Here is a 19,671-nt window from a genome sequence, read left to right as displayed (position 1 = left end):
ACATGTCAGGTGGGGTAATGTGTCTTCCAGGCCAGACATTGACGGCTTGCTATTGCCTTATCGACCCAGAGCCTACTGCGATTGCTGCGATGGGTTGCGATGGAGGCTATGAGCTGCGTCATTCGGCACATGCATGTCCTTCTCGAAGAGTTCTCACCCAGTGATATATAAGTGGGAGTACTTCAGTCCTCAACAAGCCCATCGTTCCATCGTTGCGCTGTATTCACATCAAGTCAGCTCAACATGTTCTGGAACTTCCTCGCCGGCCTGGTGCTCGTTGCTCCGACCCAGGCTCTTATTCGATTCGGATGCTCGCAGCTCGTCGTAGATCGCCTTGACCCCTTGGTCGAACCAGGCAATGCTCCATCGTCGCATCTCCACCAGATCATCGGAGGAAACTCATTCGTCCCTGATATGAGCCCTGATGTTCACGACCCACCTGCGATGTCCACATGCACAACCTGCCAGCCTGCAGATGACTTCTCCAACTACTGGACGGCTTCTCTTTACTTTCGCGCACGAAATGGTACCTATAAGCGCGTCAGCCAGAAAGGCAACGCAGGATTTGAGGGTCAAAACGGCGGTATGGTGAGTAGTGAAGGACAAGTTGCCCAGAGAAATACACTGACCATCCACCTCTGAAGACTGTTTACTACATGCAAAACCAGCTTGCGGACTACCAGCAGAAGGCTAAGGTCAAGGCATTCCAGCCGGGCTTTCGTATGCTCATCGGCTCACCAATCGCGTCTACGAAAGCAGAAGCGGATAGGTATCCGCAACTCACATATACATGTCTACAAGACCCCAGCACACGCTTTCCAGAAACCAAAGCGTTCCCCACAAAACCCTGCCCGGCAGGCATCATGGTCAATTTGAGGTTCCCGACGTGAGTAGTGACGCCGAGTTCGATGTCGGAAAGATATTGATCAAAACAGGTGTTGGAACGGTAAAGATCTAGACTCGCCAGACCATATGGCTCATATGGTATGATTCCTACGCTCGTCGAAGACCATACCCTCTGACACATCATAGGCCTACCCTATATCAGGTACCTTCGAGAGCCAAGGTCCCTGCCCAGCCTCCCATCCCGTGCGCATGCCGCAACTCATGTACGAAGTAATCTACGAAACCGCACCCTTCAACGACGCTTCTCTCTGGCCCACAGACGGTAGCCAGCCCTTCGTATACTCATTCGACGACCACACCGGGTACGGTAACCACGGCGATTACATTTTCGGCTGGAAAGACGACTCACTGCAGAAGATCATGGATGAGGAATGCTACGTCAGCTGCTCATCGATGAAAACACAGAGCATGGACATGATGAACAGTTGTAGCGTGCCGCGCAAGGTCATCGAGGACATCGGTGATCAAAGCTGGATCCCCGCGCTTCCGGGGCATTCGAACGCTACGTGGACGGTTGCTTCCACGGGTAAAGCGTTCCGTGCGTAGATCGCATATTTCTCTTTGCCTCTGCTCTGCTTTTGGCAACAACGCAGAGAAGGATGGATGGCTGGGAGCTTTGACGCTTGTTCACATGATCACGCGTCAGTGGTGTTCTTTTTTGGGACCTTGTTGCTTCCGCCTCGTAGATCTTGTAGATCTGATGTACGGGGTAGCTTACCGCTATATGCATCTCCGGTGCTTTTCTTCGCGTGTTCGTGCCTGATGCGCCTCTCCCGCAGAGCCCCACTCACACCTGCTTCGATCGGTGAGACCCCACACACCCACTTTCTAACGTGCAGTAGTCACCGATGTTTACCGATTAATTTATCTGATCTAGTAGATCACGTCACGTTTTTGTGACTGCAATATAGACGGTTGCAAGATCTTCAGGAGTTGCAAGTATGGGAGGAAGCCATAGTGCAGTTCATTACCTCGACGTGCTACTCTACCCGCTAGATCGCCCATCCAATTCAAGTCCTTGATATCCATCAAAAGCAGCATAACGCAGTTCTTCCCTACTAGATGGAATTCTTGGAACTCGCTACTTCACATTCAGCCACCACACTACCACATCATGACTTGCAATACACATACACTGTCTTCTAGCAGTTGTGGGGGTAAGGTAAGTCAGTCATAATGTTCACAAAGCGTGTGCTCCCTTTCCAGCGTCAGGTGTCAAGGTCATTAGCCATGGCGGTGGCACTGAAGACGACGACAAGGATAAGGACTTGTATGAAAGGTCTTGTGAGCTGCGGTACGGCTAGAATGGTGAGTATAGAGGGTGAAGGTGGAGATGGTTACTGACTGGCTGTTTGTCGTATCTGCTAGTGCGTCTTAGCGCAAGAGGATGGAAGAAGGGAAGATTTGCAGGAAGATGGTCAGAAAAGGTAATGCATGCATCACGTTGTGATCACAGTATGATCCCCATCGCTTGGATAATCCAATGAAAGGTTTATCAAAGCATTTATTCGCAATGTAGAGGACTGAACAATGCCACCCTTCCATCGACTGTGATTTTAGAAGTCAGCTTCTTGACTGTACAGGTATGTAAACCGCTTGTACCAAGGTCGCGTACCGAATAATTCCAATTCTAACCATAATAGCTCTTCTCAGTCAATGACTCCTCTGCTTCGAGCTTTCGGCACATACGCAATAAATCAGGAACGCCCTCTCTTGCTGCATTGCGCAGGATATCTGGATCAACTTGTGTTCCTCTATGCCCCTAATCAGCATTTGTTTCACTGTTTCCATAGACAACAGCCACCGCTTTCTTCGACCAGATAGCTCCGGAGTCTTGTGCGCCAAAAAGTCCGGGTAAAGTGGGTGGAGGCGGCGAGAAGACCATGGTTTGAGCGTATGGTCTGTCGCCGGGCCCGCGGAAGGGTGGGTCGGCTCGACGACCGAACAATGGTGTACGAGTCCGCGTCCAGTCTGGCTGAGTTTCTTGATCGTACTGTGGACCTAGCGGAGGAAACTGCGAAGAGGGTTGAGCGAGCTCAGGCAGGGTAACATGCCCTTCTTGCATGGTATCGTGGCTCAGGGTTACTGGGTTGTCGCGCTGGTCCGGCTTGCGTGGAAGCCTCACAGTGGGTATCTTCGATTCAGGTACTGGCGTATTGTCCATGAAGCCACCGTGCGGATTTACCAACGTGAATTTCTCTCTTATAAGACGTGCTTCCACCTCCCAGAAGTTGTCCGACATGTTGACTAGCACCACCCGAAACTCGCTGACTACTAATTCGCGAGTGGCCATGTATCCATTACTCGGACGCTGTTGATGAATCATAATCGATCCCGACCGCTCGAGGTCGATCTGGTTGAAGTATCGACCGCTTTGTCCCCTGCGATAGAAGTCGTTCAATGCGAGCTGGAAAAGTCTGAGGGCCGTGGCCTGAGCGTTGGCGAAGGTATGATAAGTGCCGATATGATGTACGCTAACGGGAGTATGGGGAGAGACGGGAGTAATAGAGCTCCTGTTGAAACGAACGACTACGAAGCCCAACTTGGGATCTTGCCGGAGCAGGTGGCCATCGTCGGGTCCCATGGCAGCGATCTGTATGAGGAAGTAATGCTGAACCTCGCACCGAGAAATGGCGGGATGGATATGTGCGGAAAGACTGAGATGCAAGTGAAGTGTTGGGCGTCAACATGCTGTCCTGGTAATTCAGGAAGGTCTTGCGCCAAACATCACGAAAGACCGGATGACTCTGGAAGTCGCAGTCGCCATGGATTCGCGGTTGCTCATGCAACTGCGTGGCACGACGACGACAGAACGTGGAAGTGGTGGGACGGCGTTCAATGACATGGGAAAGATCGAGGACAGTGGTGAAGGGGAAAAGTTGAGAGAAGCGGTGGTAAGATGAATGGTTAGCAGACCACATGCCCGTTAGTATGAAGATGAGGTGATGCCATGCTGCGTGTTGCCGTATACGTACGACGACGCAATGTGGTAGGTGTCACCAACTCGTCCTTCCATATAAGCTGACTGAGACGCTCTTCGCAACTGCCTCGATCACTCACCACCAATCTCACATGCGCCAAGCCAAGGGAAGGGAGATTCACTGTGACAGCACGACGCAAGAAATCAAGTCGCAACCGATAGTTATGCCACCGCCTAGTCAAGCAGACGCGACCCGACTACCCCTGTATCCAATGTATTACTCCCGCCCATCGGCAACGTCACCTGGACAGACGGATGACATCCCACGCATCTTGGTCAGCTCTACAGCACATGAGTTGCCTCGCTCAACCCACATTCACAGCAGGCTCTGCAGCACTGGCCACGCAGCGACCAGGCCTTGTAGTTGCCTAGGTGCTCGGCTGTGGTCGAAAAAAAAAGTTAACGATCACAACTGCACACGGGACGGAGATGAGGGCATGGTATTTTGCAAAGACGGGAGAGCATTATGCGCATGTCATATGGGCCGCGCAGCGCACCAATGAGGTCACCCAGACTCATAATTTGAAGGCGTCGCGCTACATCCCAGACCACGCGAGCATGCGAGTTTTCCCCTGAGCCTCCCGCTGTCGTCGCGTCCACATGCCCACCCTTTTCGGTTGTTGGTGACATGAAACGCTCGGTCCTGCGAAGTAGAACACCCTTCCAGGAAGATGCTGTTGCGTGACGTCTACGGGAAACCGGAGAGCGGGAGATGGACAGTTGCACGTGGTGCTTCCTGGCGAAGAATCGAATAGTTCAGGTACCCGGAATCGTGGCTTGAATGCATCTTATCGGTACGACCAGGCGCACTCCAGATCCAGGGCTTCGGAAGCAATCGCAAGAACGTTACACGGGAAGAAGAAAAGAAGAACTCCTAGCACCACATCCCGTTTGCAAATCGACTGCGCAGGGTCCAATGCGACGAGACGGACGCCACACGCATCCCCCAATGACGCCAATTTCGCAGTCTGAGGGTTGAGTCCAATCGGCGAGGCCAAAGCGCATGCCACTAGAAGAAGTCTCGATGTTAGCATCAAAGTCCCACTGATCGGGGAGCTACTAGGCTGGGCGGCTTGGTAACATGCGCTGGCCAAACACAGAGGATGATGCGCGCATTCTCATAAGATTTGGTCGCGCACTGCGAAAGTTTGCGGTGGCAACTATCGTATGCTGTGCACAGAGGCGTGATGAGCGATCACGTCTCACAACGCCCGTTGTGGAAACATAGGAGTGCGCGAACCCGCTTTTAGCAATGCCGGGTTGCGACTCAGTCAAACTTGTCAACTTTGTCGACTACCAGAGTTTCGGCGAATCTAGCTTCTAGCGCTACATCTGTACCGTTATACGGCGCGTAGGAAGCGTTTGAGCTAGTAGCCCAGCTCCAGCGCACATTCGTCCCAAGAACGAGATATTGCGCAGAAGGTTTCGATGTTTGCACGCTTGTTGGTAGGCACATGATCGATCATCCATCCGCGGGGACAAGATTTGACTTTCGGTCGTGCTGAGACTCTGGTGCTGATATGGCAAGTACACCGTGTAAGCACTCACGCAGCATATCGTGTCCGCGACTCATCTTTGGCCTTGACGGATGTCGTCGGAATAGGCCCTTCCTGTTTTCTTCATCCGCGGAAACTCCCCAGTCTATACATAGGGGTTGAGTTCAACTGTGAAGACCCTGCACACAACCTATTCGGCCGAGTAATAGCCATTCGTCTTTATCAGGCTGGCTGACACGGGATGAGTCCGATGAGTCCGGACTTCTAATCCCAGGGACCTGGCAATGGTGGCGCTTTACCCATCTTGGCTCGCACTCGAAGATGTCGTAGGCGGCACATTTGCTTTTGCCGTTACTGCATGCTAGGTAGGCCGTAGCCTGGGCGCCATCAGCTCTTCTTTTGCCTTACCCACCAGTTCGACGTTATTACACTGACTCGCGAGCCACAAAACTACTCCCAGTGGTGAGGGCATGGAGCAAAGCTTTTGGGGAGGACATGTTTGAGAAGGCCCAGGCTTAAGCGATAGTTGCAAAGTTTGGTACGCATGGTGACGACGGAGGGCGGGCGCGCGCATCCTGACCGCCCATCAGGACGCTGACGGCCGCTGATTGGACCATTGGCGTTCATCTGCTCGCTGGCATTATGCATGCAGCGTCGATCGCGTACAATTATGAAATTTGTGGCTTTTTAAAACAACATTGTGGCTGTCTGAGAGGACGTCACTCTTGCAGCTTCTCGAAGCAGCTTCTTGACCGTCGCTCGCTTCGGTTCTCCGCCCGCACTTGCGAGCGTTAAGCTTGAGATGCCTCGCATCGCTGAAACACCAAGGCAATCTGACAAGGCAGGCGTGTCGAGTCCTCATTTCCCAACGGCTGCACCGCAATGTGACATTTGACCGTCGGCGCCACGCTGTCTCGTAGGAAGCCAAAAGGCAGGCGAACAGGGCAGAGATTTGCAATTGTGAAGGGAGCTTAGCCGGGTCCAGACGATCGACACGGGTTCTGCCCAGATTGCCGACTCCTCATGGCGCGTGGGCCTAGTGCACATCTTGATGTCCCGGCATGCTAGCGTCTACCGTCCGTCGCGATGCCGTCTACTGTACGGCCGCGGTGGGGCGCACCTACTTGTCGGCGACCTCGAGGATCCCATGTGCGACCAGGCGTTGACGTCCCCACGCTACAGCTGGCTCATTTGGGATAATGCCCGCAGGCGGCAGGAAGCTGTGAAGGTGGAGAGCCATGTGCCTGCCACGAATGGGGACCGCTTTCTGTGAAGACTTGGTGGAAATACGGCCATGCCGAGCAGGCGGGTATAAACACGGCTGCTCGACCGTGTCTTTGCTTTCCTTACTTTACCTCGCCAGAGGCCACGCGCAAACTTCCTCTACCTCCATCTCAAGCTCCGCTTGCCCTCACTAGTTAGATCCACGCTACCACCCTGTCCTGCGGCAATCGGTCTCAGCGCTCGACTACTGGACGACTACGCAAGTAGCTTTCTTCCAGATCTTCTGCTAGCTCAGTCTCACTACTCCACTCGCCCCATCCGCCGAGTAGCTATATAGCATTCCATCTCCACGCGCGGCACGGTGCGTGTAAACGGTTGCTCCTGCCATCTTCACCAAGCGACCACGTGCTGTCGTCACCCCACAACACCACGTTCCTTCCGCGATTAGATTCGACCCCAGATCCTGCCCAATATGGTCTACTCACTATCTTATCGCCGCCCAGAGCGAGCTTCTCGACCCGGCACTGCCTCTTCCACCAACACCGAAGACAAGCGAAAGTCGATCAATGCATCCATCAAGTCCGGCAGCAGCGGCATGTCCCACGGTATTCCCGAGGCCTTGTCCTTTGACACCATCATCGCTGGCGGCGCTTGCCCTGTACGTTGTCACTGTCATGAGCATCATCTTTCCAAGTACCTTCACTGACATTTCCCAGCCCTGCACTGTCCGCGACTTCATGAACTTCCTCAAGTACATCGAACTGTCGGCCGAGAACTTGCAATTCTTCCTCTGGTACCGCGACTACGTCAAGCGCTTCAATGCGCTGCCGGAAAGCGAGAGGGTTCTGTCTCCCGAGTGGACTGGCGAAAAGACCCCCGAAGCCAGGCCTGGCACCGTCAGCTACAATGCCGACGCTGCAGCCATGCTCAAGGGCACCGACTTCGCCAACGAGGGCAAGGTCGCTGATTCGGAGAAGGGTAGCAACAACCCCTTCTTCACGCCTCCTCGCACGCCAACCAGCGTCGAACCCAGGCGCGATTACTCTCTTGACTCGTACGACGATAGCATGACTACCGGCAAAGTTGACCACACTCAACGTGCTGCTGGTGCGTTTGATAACGCAGGACTAAAGTGGAAACCACGTGAGTATTACCTTTGCTAATTTTCTTCATTCGCCTCTAGGGTCCAATCGCTCATCCACCACAGTATCCGTCCAGCCGTACCGGGAAGAGATCAACCGCATCATCTCCATCTACATTGCCGACAATGGTTCGCGACAGCTGAACCTTTCGTCGAAAGAGCGCACAGCACTGCTACACGCTCTGCAAAATACGACGCACCCGTCGGCATTTACCGACATCATCACCACCGTCGAGTGGTCGCTCCGTTGCCAAGCGCACCCCAACTTTGTTCGGTGGACCATATGCAATGGCAACCGTCCGCGTGTGATCTTCGCCCGTGGCCTCGGTATCTTCGGCATAGTTGCTGGTTTGATCGTCGCGATCATCCTCACCCTCAGCAGCGCCGGTCGTGCATGGCGCGTCATCTCCCTCATCGGCTTCTTCATTGGTATCTCAACGTTGATCGCAGCCTGGAAGGGCATGTGTGTCGTACTTCACGGCATGCACCACCGGCATCTGCGACCATGGGAGCTCTTCGCTTCCGATGACGAGCCGCAAAGCTACGACTTCAAGTCTGACTCCTTCCAGAGCGTTGACTCGCACGCGTCGAGCAACTCTTGGGAGGACGAGCCATGGGTCGCCCGCTACGAGAAGCGCAATGTCGTGAGGAAGGTGTTTGACCGTGAAGTCTGGATTCAAGAGCCTGCTCTCCGCCAGATCCAGGATACCATCTTCATCCAAGCCATTCTCGGCGCCCTTCTCATCTCCGCCGTCGCTGTCGGCATCTTCTGCGCCATTCCCAAGGGCAACTACTTCTAAGTGCGGCGACGAACCATCAAGCCACACTCCTATCTTCTTAACCCGAATTCCCATCCGAGCGATTTCTTCTCAATTCCCCCTTTGGCTCTATGCAAGCTGCTTCTGATACCCATGTACATGTGTTTACGACACACAAGTGCGCGCGACATTTTGGTCCGTCTGTGCGAGAATAGCGATTAATGGGACATGTTGGTTCGGCGCCGGCGTCTGGATTAGCGATATGATCTACTATGTAACCGATATTTCCTTACGATATAAATCCTTAACGGAAAGAAGAAGATACCTGGAAGAATGAGACGAAAGAAAAGTTTCCTTCTATATAGTCGATATATGCAGATTATGTCTTTATGGATGCAAGACTTTGATATCTCCCGTTGTCCACAACATCCGTGCGTTCCATGTCGTGATCTTCCACAATCCTCCGTCGTCCTCATCTTTGAGCAGCTGCATGTCGTACAGCGAACTGGCCGTATAACTCGTATCAGCTGCCACAAACGCCTCTTCTTCTCTCACATGATAGGAAATGACATGCGCCGTCATGCGCGCAAAGGTCGCATTCTCGCTCTCCGCTTCTATCCTCACATTGCTCACAGTGTGTGTAGTGACGAGGCTGTAGACGCGATCGAACAGTGGGTTGATCGCGTCGAAGCCAGTGACGGTTTGTTGGGCGCCCAGCGGCCCGTAGGTAAATGTCATCTCGGGTGTTTTGTGACAGGCGGACTCTACGAGGGAGCGGTCGTTGCTGTCTAGGCCGAGGGTCAGGCGATGGAGGGTGTCGGTTATGGATTGGTGGGTTGTGAGGTTGGGTAGGTTGACGGTGGGAGTGGGGGCGGACATGTTTGGGATTGAGTCAATGAGGTTTGTTGGTTGACTGCTGTTGCTTCTTCTGGTATTTGAGTCGTATGCAGTCTTACCTTCTCTCTACAGCTTATATACGTAGTTGTTGCTACAGCATACCATACCTAGGTAGGACGGGGCGTATCCATGCCGCGGACACAACGTGTCAGTATGGAGTTATCGGGCTTACGACGCTGGTTCACACCAGTTCAAGCAGAAAATGTGGAATCCATCGGATTTAACAGAGATAGCTGTATCTTTTGGCATAGTAGGATTGCAGAGTTCCGAGTCTCTCCTGCGACTGGTATATATATCGGTGGTTCAGTGCTCCGTCTTCGGCGGCTTCCGGGAACGCCTTGCACAGCCACTTTCTGCCTGCAGCTCCATGCGTCACGCGCCTGGCTTGATTACAACGACTCAGTTCTGTGATTACGAGAAGGTATGGTTCTTTGAGTACGAGCAGAGCCGCATATCCGGTGAATGCTTCACTTGGTTGTGAGCTTGTGATTTTGCATACCGGTCGGTTCAGTCGTGTAGGCAGTAGAAACCTTGGAATGGAGGCGCGAGGCAGACTGTGACCGGATGGAGGCTGAAGACGACGGTCAGTTTCTTGCGCCTTGGAAGTTATTCTGCAACTGCGTGATGTGTGGAATCATGTTCTCTATTATGATATAGGGTTGAAAGGTTGGTGAGGCACGTGGTGAGGTGGCTGCAGCCTGTGTGGCTGTGCTAAGTGCCGTTTACCGCTGTTCCGGAGGCTGCCGGTCGTGCGAAGAGGGGAGGTTTTGAAGTAGACATGGGCGCGAGGTAGTTGTATGTATTACGATTATATGAGGATAGGTGTATGATGTTATTGAAGGGTCGTGTTCTATATTTGCATGTGGGCAGGTAGCGGCTTCCCAAATCTGCAGATCTACAGTCGATGCACCACAAACCATGGCCATAATATGGCATATAACTATTGGATCTATACAAGAAAAGAATCGGCCAGGTACCATGAAGTCATAGTGCAACTGTGCAGTAGCATCATGGCGAATGCTGCTATTTTTCGCTCAGACAAGGGTTTAGAAGATGCTAGAGGGAACTATGATGCTTGATACGACACTTCGATAATACAGGTACAACACTCGCATGTTCACACGAGCAAATGCGATGAAGATGACTGTGTCGTGACGATACTTCCAAGGAATAACCCAGATATCTCAGCAAGGCGAAGATGTGCGAACAGGCGGTGGGCGTTGAACAGAGGACGGGAAGCGAGCAAATAGGGCTTTACCGGCGGTGGGGACAGTGCAGGGCGAAGGCGCGAGGAAGCCGCGACCCGCAATTCACAGACGGCTACATGCGTCACCTAGCATCTTTGTACATCCAACATGGCCGTTGTTGCCGCACTATGTAAACCTGCCCTCTCCGCTATCTTCGTCTTGTTACTCTTGAGGCCGCCCTAGCTAGTTGCCCAAGCTGCATGCTCGCCAAAGCCACTGCCTAGCCTCTCACTGCTCGCCTGACCCTCGCTCACGTACGCCCATACATGTCTTACGAATACGACAGCCGGTACCACCACCGCCCGCGCCATGACTCCCACTATACATCAAGAGAGACGGACCCCTATGGCTATGCGAGGAGCGACAAGACTCTAGCGGAGGCGCGCGAGCAGCTGGCAGACATGCGCCAGAGCAATCCATACACTTCGTCCTACACGCCGTCCTACAACACCTACACCTATGAGCCCCGCACTTCTCCACCCCTGCCACCTCGACGACCCGCGCCGCATTCGTACAGGTCGCACAGGCAGGAGCAGACATGGCCGCCGTCACCGAGCGTCGAGGACGAGAGGGAGGCGCTAGCAAAAGAGGCGCCGTCCTCCGTGGGGTCGTCAGGGCAGGCCGAGGGTGAGCCGCCGAGCAACACGCGGGGCACCGTCGACCAAGACTCCCTGCTCGACGAGATTGAGCAGCCGAGCGTCGCACAACACGACCGCCGCTATGTGCTTGTTTCCGAATCGAGCACCGATGACGATGGCAGCACGCTTCGGGACCGGCGCCGGCGCAGCTTTGCTGACCGTGGGGGCATGTCGCACATCAACACCGACGTCCCAGACCCTCCCGTCTTTACTGAGCGCGTGAGGGCGCCCTATGGCTACTCGAAGCCCCAGAAGGAGTCTACCGCGCCCTCGCCTGCAGACTACATGCGCTCGCCAGAACCAATCACGCCTTCGAACAGCAGCCATCCCAGGCCAGATGCGAGCAGACCGTCGAGACCGATGCCAACTGAAAGCCGACACAATTCCTACACGTCGCCGGCGTCAAAGAAAGAATACGTGTTCGACTCTGACTCTGACTCCGAAGCGCACAGCACGACCCACCTGCGAACCGAACGAAAGCCCGCGCGGTACAGCTTCGTGAAGAGCGACCTGCAAAGGGAGGACCTGAGGACAAACCTGCGCGATACACAGGAGAGGCCCGAGCCGCGTCGACACGACTCCGGGCAGCGTCCTCTGCCGACGATACGTAAGGGTGATTCGTCAGGCTCGTACAAGGAGTACCCCAATGCTGAGTCGCCGCGGTCGTCTTCGTCTTCGGTGCACAGCACGCGGCGATCGAGGCCTGTGCCCGTAGATACTGTCTATGCTAACAGCTCACGCCCGCTGTCCAGACCAAGCTCGCCATCGTATCGAGCGCCCTCGCCTCAGCTGCCTACCCGACTGCGAGACTCCCCTCCAGGCTCTCGACCATCGTCCCGCGGTGGCCCTCGGCCAACCTCTCCGCTCGCTTCTTCGTTCCAACCTTCTTCGCCCGGCCGCGGTCGCGGACCCGTATCCGAGTCAGATTGGCACTCCACCTATCCTCCAGCACCTTCCGACGACAGGTCAAGACAACCCTCTCGATATGGCCGACATGACACCATGCCACTCCCGAGGCCTCGCATCGATGTGCACAGTCCATCTCCCGCGAGGCAATCCACAGGCGACTCTTTGCCATATCCCATCGACGACCAGCTCATTGACGTCTTTATGCCACCCGAAGAGCACTATCAATTCGATCATTCCACCGTCTGCTCACCGAGGCAAAGCTACGTTGACATCCCGAGAGCGACGTCGCCGGCAATTCCTAGCTCGCCGTACACGCGAGATCTACCTTCCCGGGCTAGGAGGCAAGACACAGAGACATTGGAGGAGCCTTCACGACCAAGGAGGTCCAGGTCGGGTAGTTTCCGCTCTCACGATGGCCGCCGTGACAGGTCATCTCGAAGGACTGCTTCAATGGACAGAAAACTTCCAGACTGCCCAAGACCTTACAAATCTGGGCCTTACGATGATTGGTACGCGCTCCAAGACAACAAGAACTTCAACATTTGCCCTAGTTGTTACGAGGGTGTCTTCGCCGGTACACCCTTCGACGTAGACTTCAAACAGGTATGGCTGAACGACTATTCGTTGGAGCGGAGCTGTGATTTCAGCAGCCCATGGGCACGTCTTGCGTGGCTGTTGACGCTTCAGCGAGGTCGCAAATCGCTCGATCTGATCAACGCAATTGCAGGTGTCATGGACACAGTAGCCAAACCGTGTCCTGGAGATCGTGAGGCTGGTGCAGAAGACCGCATTAGCTGGTACGGCATTACAAACCCACGCGACGGTACCCGTGTAGCCAACTTTGCTATATGCTCGAGCGATAGGAGGATGCTTGAGGCCTTGCTGCCTTCTCTTCGTGGTTGCTTCGCTAAGATGCCGAAGGACGACAGGCACGTATGCAGCTTGCGTACGAGCTCAACCCGCTTCCCAAAGTATTTGGATCTGCTCGTCGAGCTAGATGTCGAGGCTGAGTTGTCCGGTCAACTCCCTGATCTGAGCCGCTTCGTCCTATTGCTCCGCGAGAATTCCTACAAAGGCGAGTGCCAAAGGTACAAGATCTTGTTCCGCAAACCATGGCACTTCATCCCTTCGCTGCCAGAGTTCACAGTCTGTGAGCAATGCTACGACGAGCTCATCTGGCCCGCCACACAATCCAGATCCACGTCATCGTCCATACCGCACATGTTCAACAAGTCGATCCAGCTAGTCCCTGGTGAAGATCCTGATGTCGGGTCCAGCTGCTGTCTGTGGAGTCCAAGGATGCGCGACGTCTGGAAGGAAGCTGTCAGATACGACGACTTTTCTTACCTGAAGGACACAGCGAAAGAGAGAAAGAGGGCAGAGTCCAAGTATATGAAAAACAGAGTACGCATCATGACGTGGATGGGCGACGCGGAAAAGGGGACTAGGAAGTGGAAGGAAGCTGAGGATGCGATGAGGGAGCTAAAAAAGAGTTGGTATACTTACGAATGATGAGGTTATGATTGGAATGGGATATGTAGAGTCAATGAGAACATGGTTATTACTATTACTGCTACTACCGCTTTGTTGGTACGATAATTACCTTATCTTTGGTACCGAGTGTGGATTTGAAAACTGGCTTTGATTTAACTCCCACGACTTTGCAAAACCACATCCCCATTCCAAACTGCCTTATATGAAAAATGAATTTCCTTGAGATTTATTCCCTCGATATTGAAGCCGCTAGAATGCGTAGCGAGGATTTCTCGGCGATGAATTCCTCTATGATACCACACCTTGGGTCCTCGTCAAACCCCTCCCAAAGCTACAACTCTGACGATCGGGTACAAACCAAGTAAAATTGCACACTCGTCCCAGCGCTTTACCGCAGTACCACTAACCTACAACCCAGAGCGCCCCAAGAAGAAGAAATGCCAACACCCGGCGAACGTCAGACAACCGTCGCCAAACCCCCCCTTACGCGGGATCAATACCGCATACGCAAGTTGACTAAGGAGAACGCGAGACTCAAACACGAAGTCGAGGAAAGGGATAACAAAATCTCTCGGTTGCAAGAGTTTCATCAAGCATTGGAGAAAGACTTGGCCGATGAGAAGGAGCAGGGGCTGGTCTGGAGAAAAGAATCGGGTACTGAGAGCTGGCGAGCGTGGCGGTTGAGTACTGAGTTGTCTAATATCAGGGACAGACTCGAATTCTTTCGTGGGTTGGCTGATGACAAGGTTTTATGGCCTGATGGAGACGAGACCGAGGACGAGGATGACGACACTGAGGAGGAAGATGAAGAAGATGAGGATGACGAAATTGAGGAAGCGTAGGAATATGAAGAGGGCTAGATGAGAAGGCGCATAAGGAGGAGAAAGATGTTGGGATCAGGAGTGGATGTCGCTGGCGTTCGTTTGCGCCACAAACAGGAGACGAAGCTGATCAGGTCGACAGACCGCGGTAGTATCATTTGATGCGAGCTCCTCTTTCGAACAAACACAGTCTGTTGGTGTCGCAAACACTCACTGCTCATTCAATGTCTCTCGCGAAATGTATATAGACCAGCGATCTGCACTTCCACATTGACACCTACATATATATCCTCCACCATCTTCCACTCCTCCTTCGGAACAAGTGCTGCATCGATATCGCTAGCGATGTCGCCGACGCCCGTTTGCAGAGCAGGCCGGGGTCGCAGGTACGCAACTCGCCACCCTCTCCTTTCACTACAACAGAATCAGCGGAAGAACGCGTCGGCTGACCGCAAATCTAGTTTTTCCGTCGCTTACGGATTGTGCGCCCACGGACCTTTTTGTTGTTTTGACGACTGATATCCCCGCTTTCTTGTTGTTTCTTCCAACGCACACGTCCGTATACACGACACCGACGCCACCATGAGGGACCTCGACGGCAATGAAGTTGACATGCGCGACCTTCTCGAGAACAATGTCGACCAGAAGCCTCCTGAAGATGATGGCAGTGTGCGCGCATCTCATTGTATCGCGGAGTACAACTACGCCATCAAGACCTTCAAGATCCCCGACAGCGCGGTTCCGCTGCCCAAGCTCTTCGACATCTACTTTCACCCCAACCGCTGCGATGTGCCCGTCGCTCCTGAAGACCTCCAGCTCGGCGTCTACTTCTCCAGTTACAACACCATCGCCCGCGATGGCTTCATCGCACAGAAGACGCAGCATATCAACATCATTCGGACCATCTGGTTCTACGGTTTGGATTGCGCCCATGCGTTCACCATGTACAGCCGCCATATCCGTTGGAACGTCATCATCATGTCCTTCCTTTGGGCAACTGATTTCAACGAGCGGTACTGCAAGCCTGGATGTGGACCTTTCGTCATACAATTCATCAAAGTAAGTCAGTTGTTCCCTTAATATGTTAGCCTGTGTGCCTTCAAGTCATCATCAGCTTCTCTACATGATCTGAGAAGTCTTTGAGGCCCTCCTGGCTGTATCATGACCCTAACATCCAGCTAACATCCATCAGGCCTGGATGGAGTCACTAGTCTATCAACACGACATCTCCGACAACTGCTTCGTCGAACGCGAGGCCTTCATCAAGTTCTGGAGGAATGGCCCTTTCGACTTATACTACTTCGGCAAGAGCGATCAGAAGAAGATGACCGGCAGAATCGCATACCTGCACAAGCAGCTCGAGATGGTAGACCTACCAAAGCATGATGACATTGTGCAGGCGATGCGGGGCGGTAAGGTCGACGAGGAGAAGTTCAAGAAGTATGGTGCCGTGTTAGCCCTCCAGTGGGTTATGGGACGAGAGCAGCGCGCGCGGAAGGAGCAGGAAGAGGTCGACCGCGAGAACGAACTCAACCAGTCTGATCTGGAGTTGGCTGAGGCGGATAGGGAGGTCGCGGAAGCGAAGAAGCAGGTGGAGCTCACTGCTGCAGCCCTTGAGAACGTCGACGAGATGGAAGAAGATGATGAGGAAGAGGAGGAAGAAGATGGCTTCGATCCCTTCCCCAAAGAGTACCATCCCCGTCTCTCTACTGTGCCTTGGGATGATATAGATGGCATTGTTCTGCCACTGCTCATGTCCGTGGATACAGCACTTCCTCATCCCAAGAAGGTACGCGAGCAGGACCGTCCCAAGCCCCATGAGGACACTTTCTACATCACCAAGGCACAGGTCTTCCAGGGTGTCTTCGGGGTCACGGATAGCGTGAATGAGGAGTTGGGTGAGGGCATGTTGATGCTTACATCGATGATGCACACCAAGTTGGACTAGGTCATGATGAGCTATTAGGTATACGAGTACTTCTGGAAGACATGCCTGAAGCCCGATAATACGTTGAGGTCGATCAGGAGACTAGATGCAGATACCAATACAAGCTGAAAATGTGTTGAAGATGACCAGGCTCCGTGATGTTTTATGGACGTGAGGCTGTGAGATTGTAGAGCGGGGCGGAAGAACAATGCACCGAGCCTCGGCTCACCCCCAGCTTCCAACATCCGGGGCGAGCTCCGATGACGAACATCCACCCGTGTGTCGCGATGGCTATCCATATTTCTCCTTACGACGCTTCCACTCTTCATCCAATCTTTACTTCCCTTCAAAATGGATAACAGCTCACTTTTCGATGTCAAGGTACGTACCTGCAATGCCCATCTGATCACTTTACTGACTCTCATCAAGGGCAAAGTCGTCCTCGTTACAGGCGGCGCGAAAGGCATCGGCCGCATGATTAGCGAGGGTTTCATCCAAAATGGCGCCACTGTATACATCTCCTCACGCGATGCGAAGGCTTGTGAGCAAGCGTGCAAGGAACTGAACGCGCTCGGAAAGGGCAAGGCCGACTTCATCGCCGCGGATCTGTACAAAGAAGACGCAGCCAAGAACATAGCCGATGAGCTGAAGAAGAGAGCAGGCAGTAAGTCAATCATGAGCTATGATCCACGCTATCACCGCAAGACAACGAGCAGTCGCTAACACTGCACAGAACTTGATGTCATCGTCAACAACAGCGGAAGCAACTGGGGCGAGTCCTACGACAACTATCCCGCTGCTGCATGGGACCGTGTCCTCAACCTCAACCTAAAGCGCGTCTTCCAGCTCACACAAGCTGTTACGCCCCTTCTCGAAGCCGCTTCTACCCCGAGCTCCCCCGCACGCATCATCAATATCGGCAGCGTCGACGGCTTGCGTGTCCCCGCGCTCGAGACTTTCGCTTACTCCGCTTCCAAAGCCGGCCTTCACCACATGAGCAGAGTGCTGGCAAGCCACCTGGGCAAGCGCGGTATTACAAGTAATACGATCGCGTGCGGTCCCTTCCAGAGCAAGATGATGAAGGCCACATTGGAGAAGTTCAAGGACGTCATTGAGAGCGGGATACCGTTAGGACGCATCGGCAGCCCGGAGGACGTTGCAGGCACATGCATTTGGTTGTCGAGTCGAGCCGGATCATATGTGAACGGGGCTACTATCGCGCTGGATGGTGGTAGTGTCGTCGGCGCCAAGTTGTAGAGATATTCACTATGTACGTGTAAAAGATTTAGAGTTCGCGGAGTACAACGCATATGTGGCGCAGGACACGTTCGCTATGTTGAAGCGTGCTACTAACAAGCCTCACAATCGATATAACAGCACTTGGTCCGCTCTAGGTGAAGGCGACATATCATCGCGCTGCGAACTTCTCTTCCTACCCAATCTGCTATATCTATTACTTCACTCTTTGCCCATACTCTACATTGCTAACAATAAGTATGTATCCTCCACGGTCGTGGCGGGATAGCGCCAAGAAAAGGAAACAACACCAAATGTTACGCGTCTTTCGCAAAGATATTGCTGCGAGACTGCGCAGACTGGAAAGAGAAACGCAAATATCTTACCTCACTTCTTACTCTTATGCACCTATACAAAAAGAATGGCGGCGGCAGCTGCAAAAAAAGACAAAAACAAAAAACAAGACAAGGTAGCTACGAACCGGTCTAAACCTAACTTTGCACGAACGACCGGAAATCATAAGATACAAAGCAGATTCGAACCGGCGCACTTCCTAAACGAGAACGGACTGGGACAACGGACTGGGACAAATGTTGTATAGGCAGGTCGGAGACCACTATACCGAGTCTTGTAGGAGATATCTAGAATAATAGCCTTTATATAGATGGTTTGAATCCCAATATGTCAATATTTTGGCCGTTCGAATCGCGATATCCATCATGTGGGTGGGCAGTGAAGGGAGTGAAGGTGCGAGTGAGTGGGCGGTGCGGGGGCGGGGGCGGGCTCAGTGAAGGGATGAATGACTGAGTGCAAGCACGTAATTGAGAGCCAGTGCGGCCTTTCACCATCTGATAATGGCGCAGATAGTGAGATAAACTGCGACGAAGAGTCCATCGACACCTCCATCCTAGAAGCCTACTTGAATACGTGTATTACTCGATTCATGGCCTCTGCTAGACACTAAAGACTACAGGACTTGTACAGACGCTGTCGAAATAACCTTCACGACTGTAACCCAAGACATATCAGTATTCGCGAGTGGGAAGTCGAGACCTTCAACGGTTATTGAGTAGATATTGCTACTATCGAAACGCTCACGAACCCAACGCAGCAGACGTCGTTTTCCATGCTTACGTATTAATCTAGGACTACTGCTCCGGTGTATCGATCTTGATCAACGAATGACAAGACGAGAATCCGAAGCTGTCCGCGCTTTCTTTCCGTCCTGGGAGAGCGTGGAGTCATCTGTAACAATACCGTTCGTGATACCGATCGATGATCCGGCCGGCAGCTCAGTATCGGGTAATATGGGCGTGCTTAGGATCGTCTCTATGGCGAAGTCGACGTAGAAGAGATAGAAGCGGTGCAAATGTGTTCCAGTGATAAAGGTGGTGCCGAGAATTGTCGAGCGTATAATCTAGTCGCTGATGCATCCGGACGCAACGCCGGCACGAACAATTAGTCAAGAGACCTTGCCCAACGAGATACCTGATACTAACATCCTTGAGAGGTCGTAAAAAGATACCCGGGTCACGATACCTTCACAACTGTCACTAGACGCTCCGTTTGAGTGTCTCGAGAAGATAGTCAAGACTGCATACGAGCATGAAGACCTAACAAAGGGAGCACTTATATAGACGATCCTCTGAAGGCGGTATGGCAAAGCTGCTGGAGTTCATGTTGGATTACACTGGGCATACCTACGTTCATATCGCGACCCAATGTAGGCAGAGCCAGCGAATGACGTCATCGAAGCCAGTGCAAAGTCGCACGCAACGCAGATACATACAGAAAATTACTACGATAGTAAACATCAGTTCCGCGTCATTTACACGGTAAAGAGTATCGTGCATACGACGACACGCAGTATTAATGGGTTACCGGGTGGCCGGTTCGCTGCCCAGGTGATGTACACAGCGGCGCGAGCCGAGAATCATCCAAGATTGACGACGCGCTTTGCCATTGGCTAGCGGCCGGGCAGCAGGGTAGTCAGTCAT

At 53.1% G+C, this 19,671-nt stretch overlaps 7 protein-coding genes across 7 annotated transcripts; 5 read left to right on the top strand and 2 right to left on the bottom strand.

The window, feature by feature from the left end:
• Positions 1 to 243: 243 nt before the first annotated feature.
• On the top strand, positions 244 to 1,452 carry J4E78_006221 (uncharacterized protein; the record flags this gene model as incomplete). Its single annotated transcript, XM_049366834.1, has 4 exons — positions 244 to 588; positions 645 to 886; positions 936 to 984; positions 1,033 to 1,452. 4 exons carry the CDS (start codon positions 244 to 246, stop codon positions 1,450 to 1,452), a joined length of 1,056 nt encoding a protein of 351 aa, XP_049221540.1.
• Positions 1,453 to 2,668: 1,216 nt separating this feature from the next.
• Positions 2,669 to 3,490, bottom strand: J4E78_006220 (uncharacterized protein; the record flags this gene model as incomplete). Its single annotated transcript, XM_049366833.1, has 1 exon — positions 2,669 to 3,490. The coding sequence occupies one exon, from the start codon at positions 3,488 to 3,490 to the stop codon at positions 2,669 to 2,671; it is 822 nt and encodes a 273-aa protein (XP_049221539.1).
• Positions 3,491 to 7,078: 3,588 nt separating this feature from the next.
• On the top strand, positions 7,079 to 8,547 carry J4E78_006219 (uncharacterized protein; the record flags this gene model as incomplete). The annotated part of the gene is made up of 3 exons (XM_049366832.1): positions 7,079 to 7,264; positions 7,323 to 7,749; positions 7,814 to 8,547. The coding sequence occupies 3 exons, from the start codon at positions 7,079 to 7,081 to the stop codon at positions 8,545 to 8,547; spliced, it is 1,347 nt and encodes a 448-aa protein (XP_049221538.1).
• Positions 8,548 to 8,892: 345 nt separating this feature from the next.
• Positions 8,893 to 9,384, bottom strand: J4E78_006218 (uncharacterized protein; the record flags this gene model as incomplete). The annotated part of the gene is made up of 1 exon (XM_049366831.1): positions 8,893 to 9,384. One exon carries the CDS (start codon positions 9,382 to 9,384, stop codon positions 8,893 to 8,895), a length of 492 nt encoding a protein of 163 aa, XP_049221537.1.
• A 1,531-nt stretch (positions 9,385 to 10,915) lies between these two features.
• J4E78_006217 (uncharacterized protein) lies at positions 10,916 to 14,532 on the top strand (the record flags this gene model as incomplete). The annotated part of the gene is made up of 2 exons (XM_049366830.1): positions 10,916 to 13,688; positions 14,111 to 14,532. 2 exons carry the CDS (start codon positions 10,916 to 10,918, stop codon positions 14,530 to 14,532), a joined length of 3,195 nt encoding a protein of 1,064 aa, XP_049221536.1.
• Positions 14,533 to 15,093: 561 nt separating this feature from the next.
• J4E78_006216 (uncharacterized protein) lies at positions 15,094 to 16,459 on the top strand (the record flags this gene model as incomplete). The annotated part of the gene is made up of 2 exons (XM_049366829.1): positions 15,094 to 15,570; positions 15,704 to 16,459. The coding sequence occupies 2 exons, from the start codon at positions 15,094 to 15,096 to the stop codon at positions 16,457 to 16,459; spliced, it is 1,233 nt and encodes a 410-aa protein (XP_049221535.1).
• Positions 16,460 to 16,789: 330 nt separating this feature from the next.
• J4E78_006215 (uncharacterized protein) lies at positions 16,790 to 17,695 on the top strand (the record flags this gene model as incomplete). The annotated part of the gene is made up of 3 exons (XM_049366828.1): positions 16,790 to 16,819; positions 16,868 to 17,102; positions 17,172 to 17,695. The coding sequence occupies 3 exons, from the start codon at positions 16,790 to 16,792 to the stop codon at positions 17,693 to 17,695; spliced, it is 789 nt and encodes a 262-aa protein (XP_049221534.1).
• Between the last annotated feature and the right edge of the window lie 1,976 nt (positions 17,696 to 19,671).

The sequence above is a fragment of the Alternaria triticimaculans genome, assembly GCF_023758025.1.
Source record: "Alternaria triticimaculans strain BMP 0046 chromosome Unknown scaffold_8, whole genome shotgun sequence".
Taxonomy (NCBI): Eukaryota; Fungi; Ascomycota; class Dothideomycetes; order Pleosporales; family Pleosporaceae; genus Alternaria; species Alternaria triticimaculans.
This window is presented reverse-complemented; position numbering and strand designations above follow the sequence as displayed.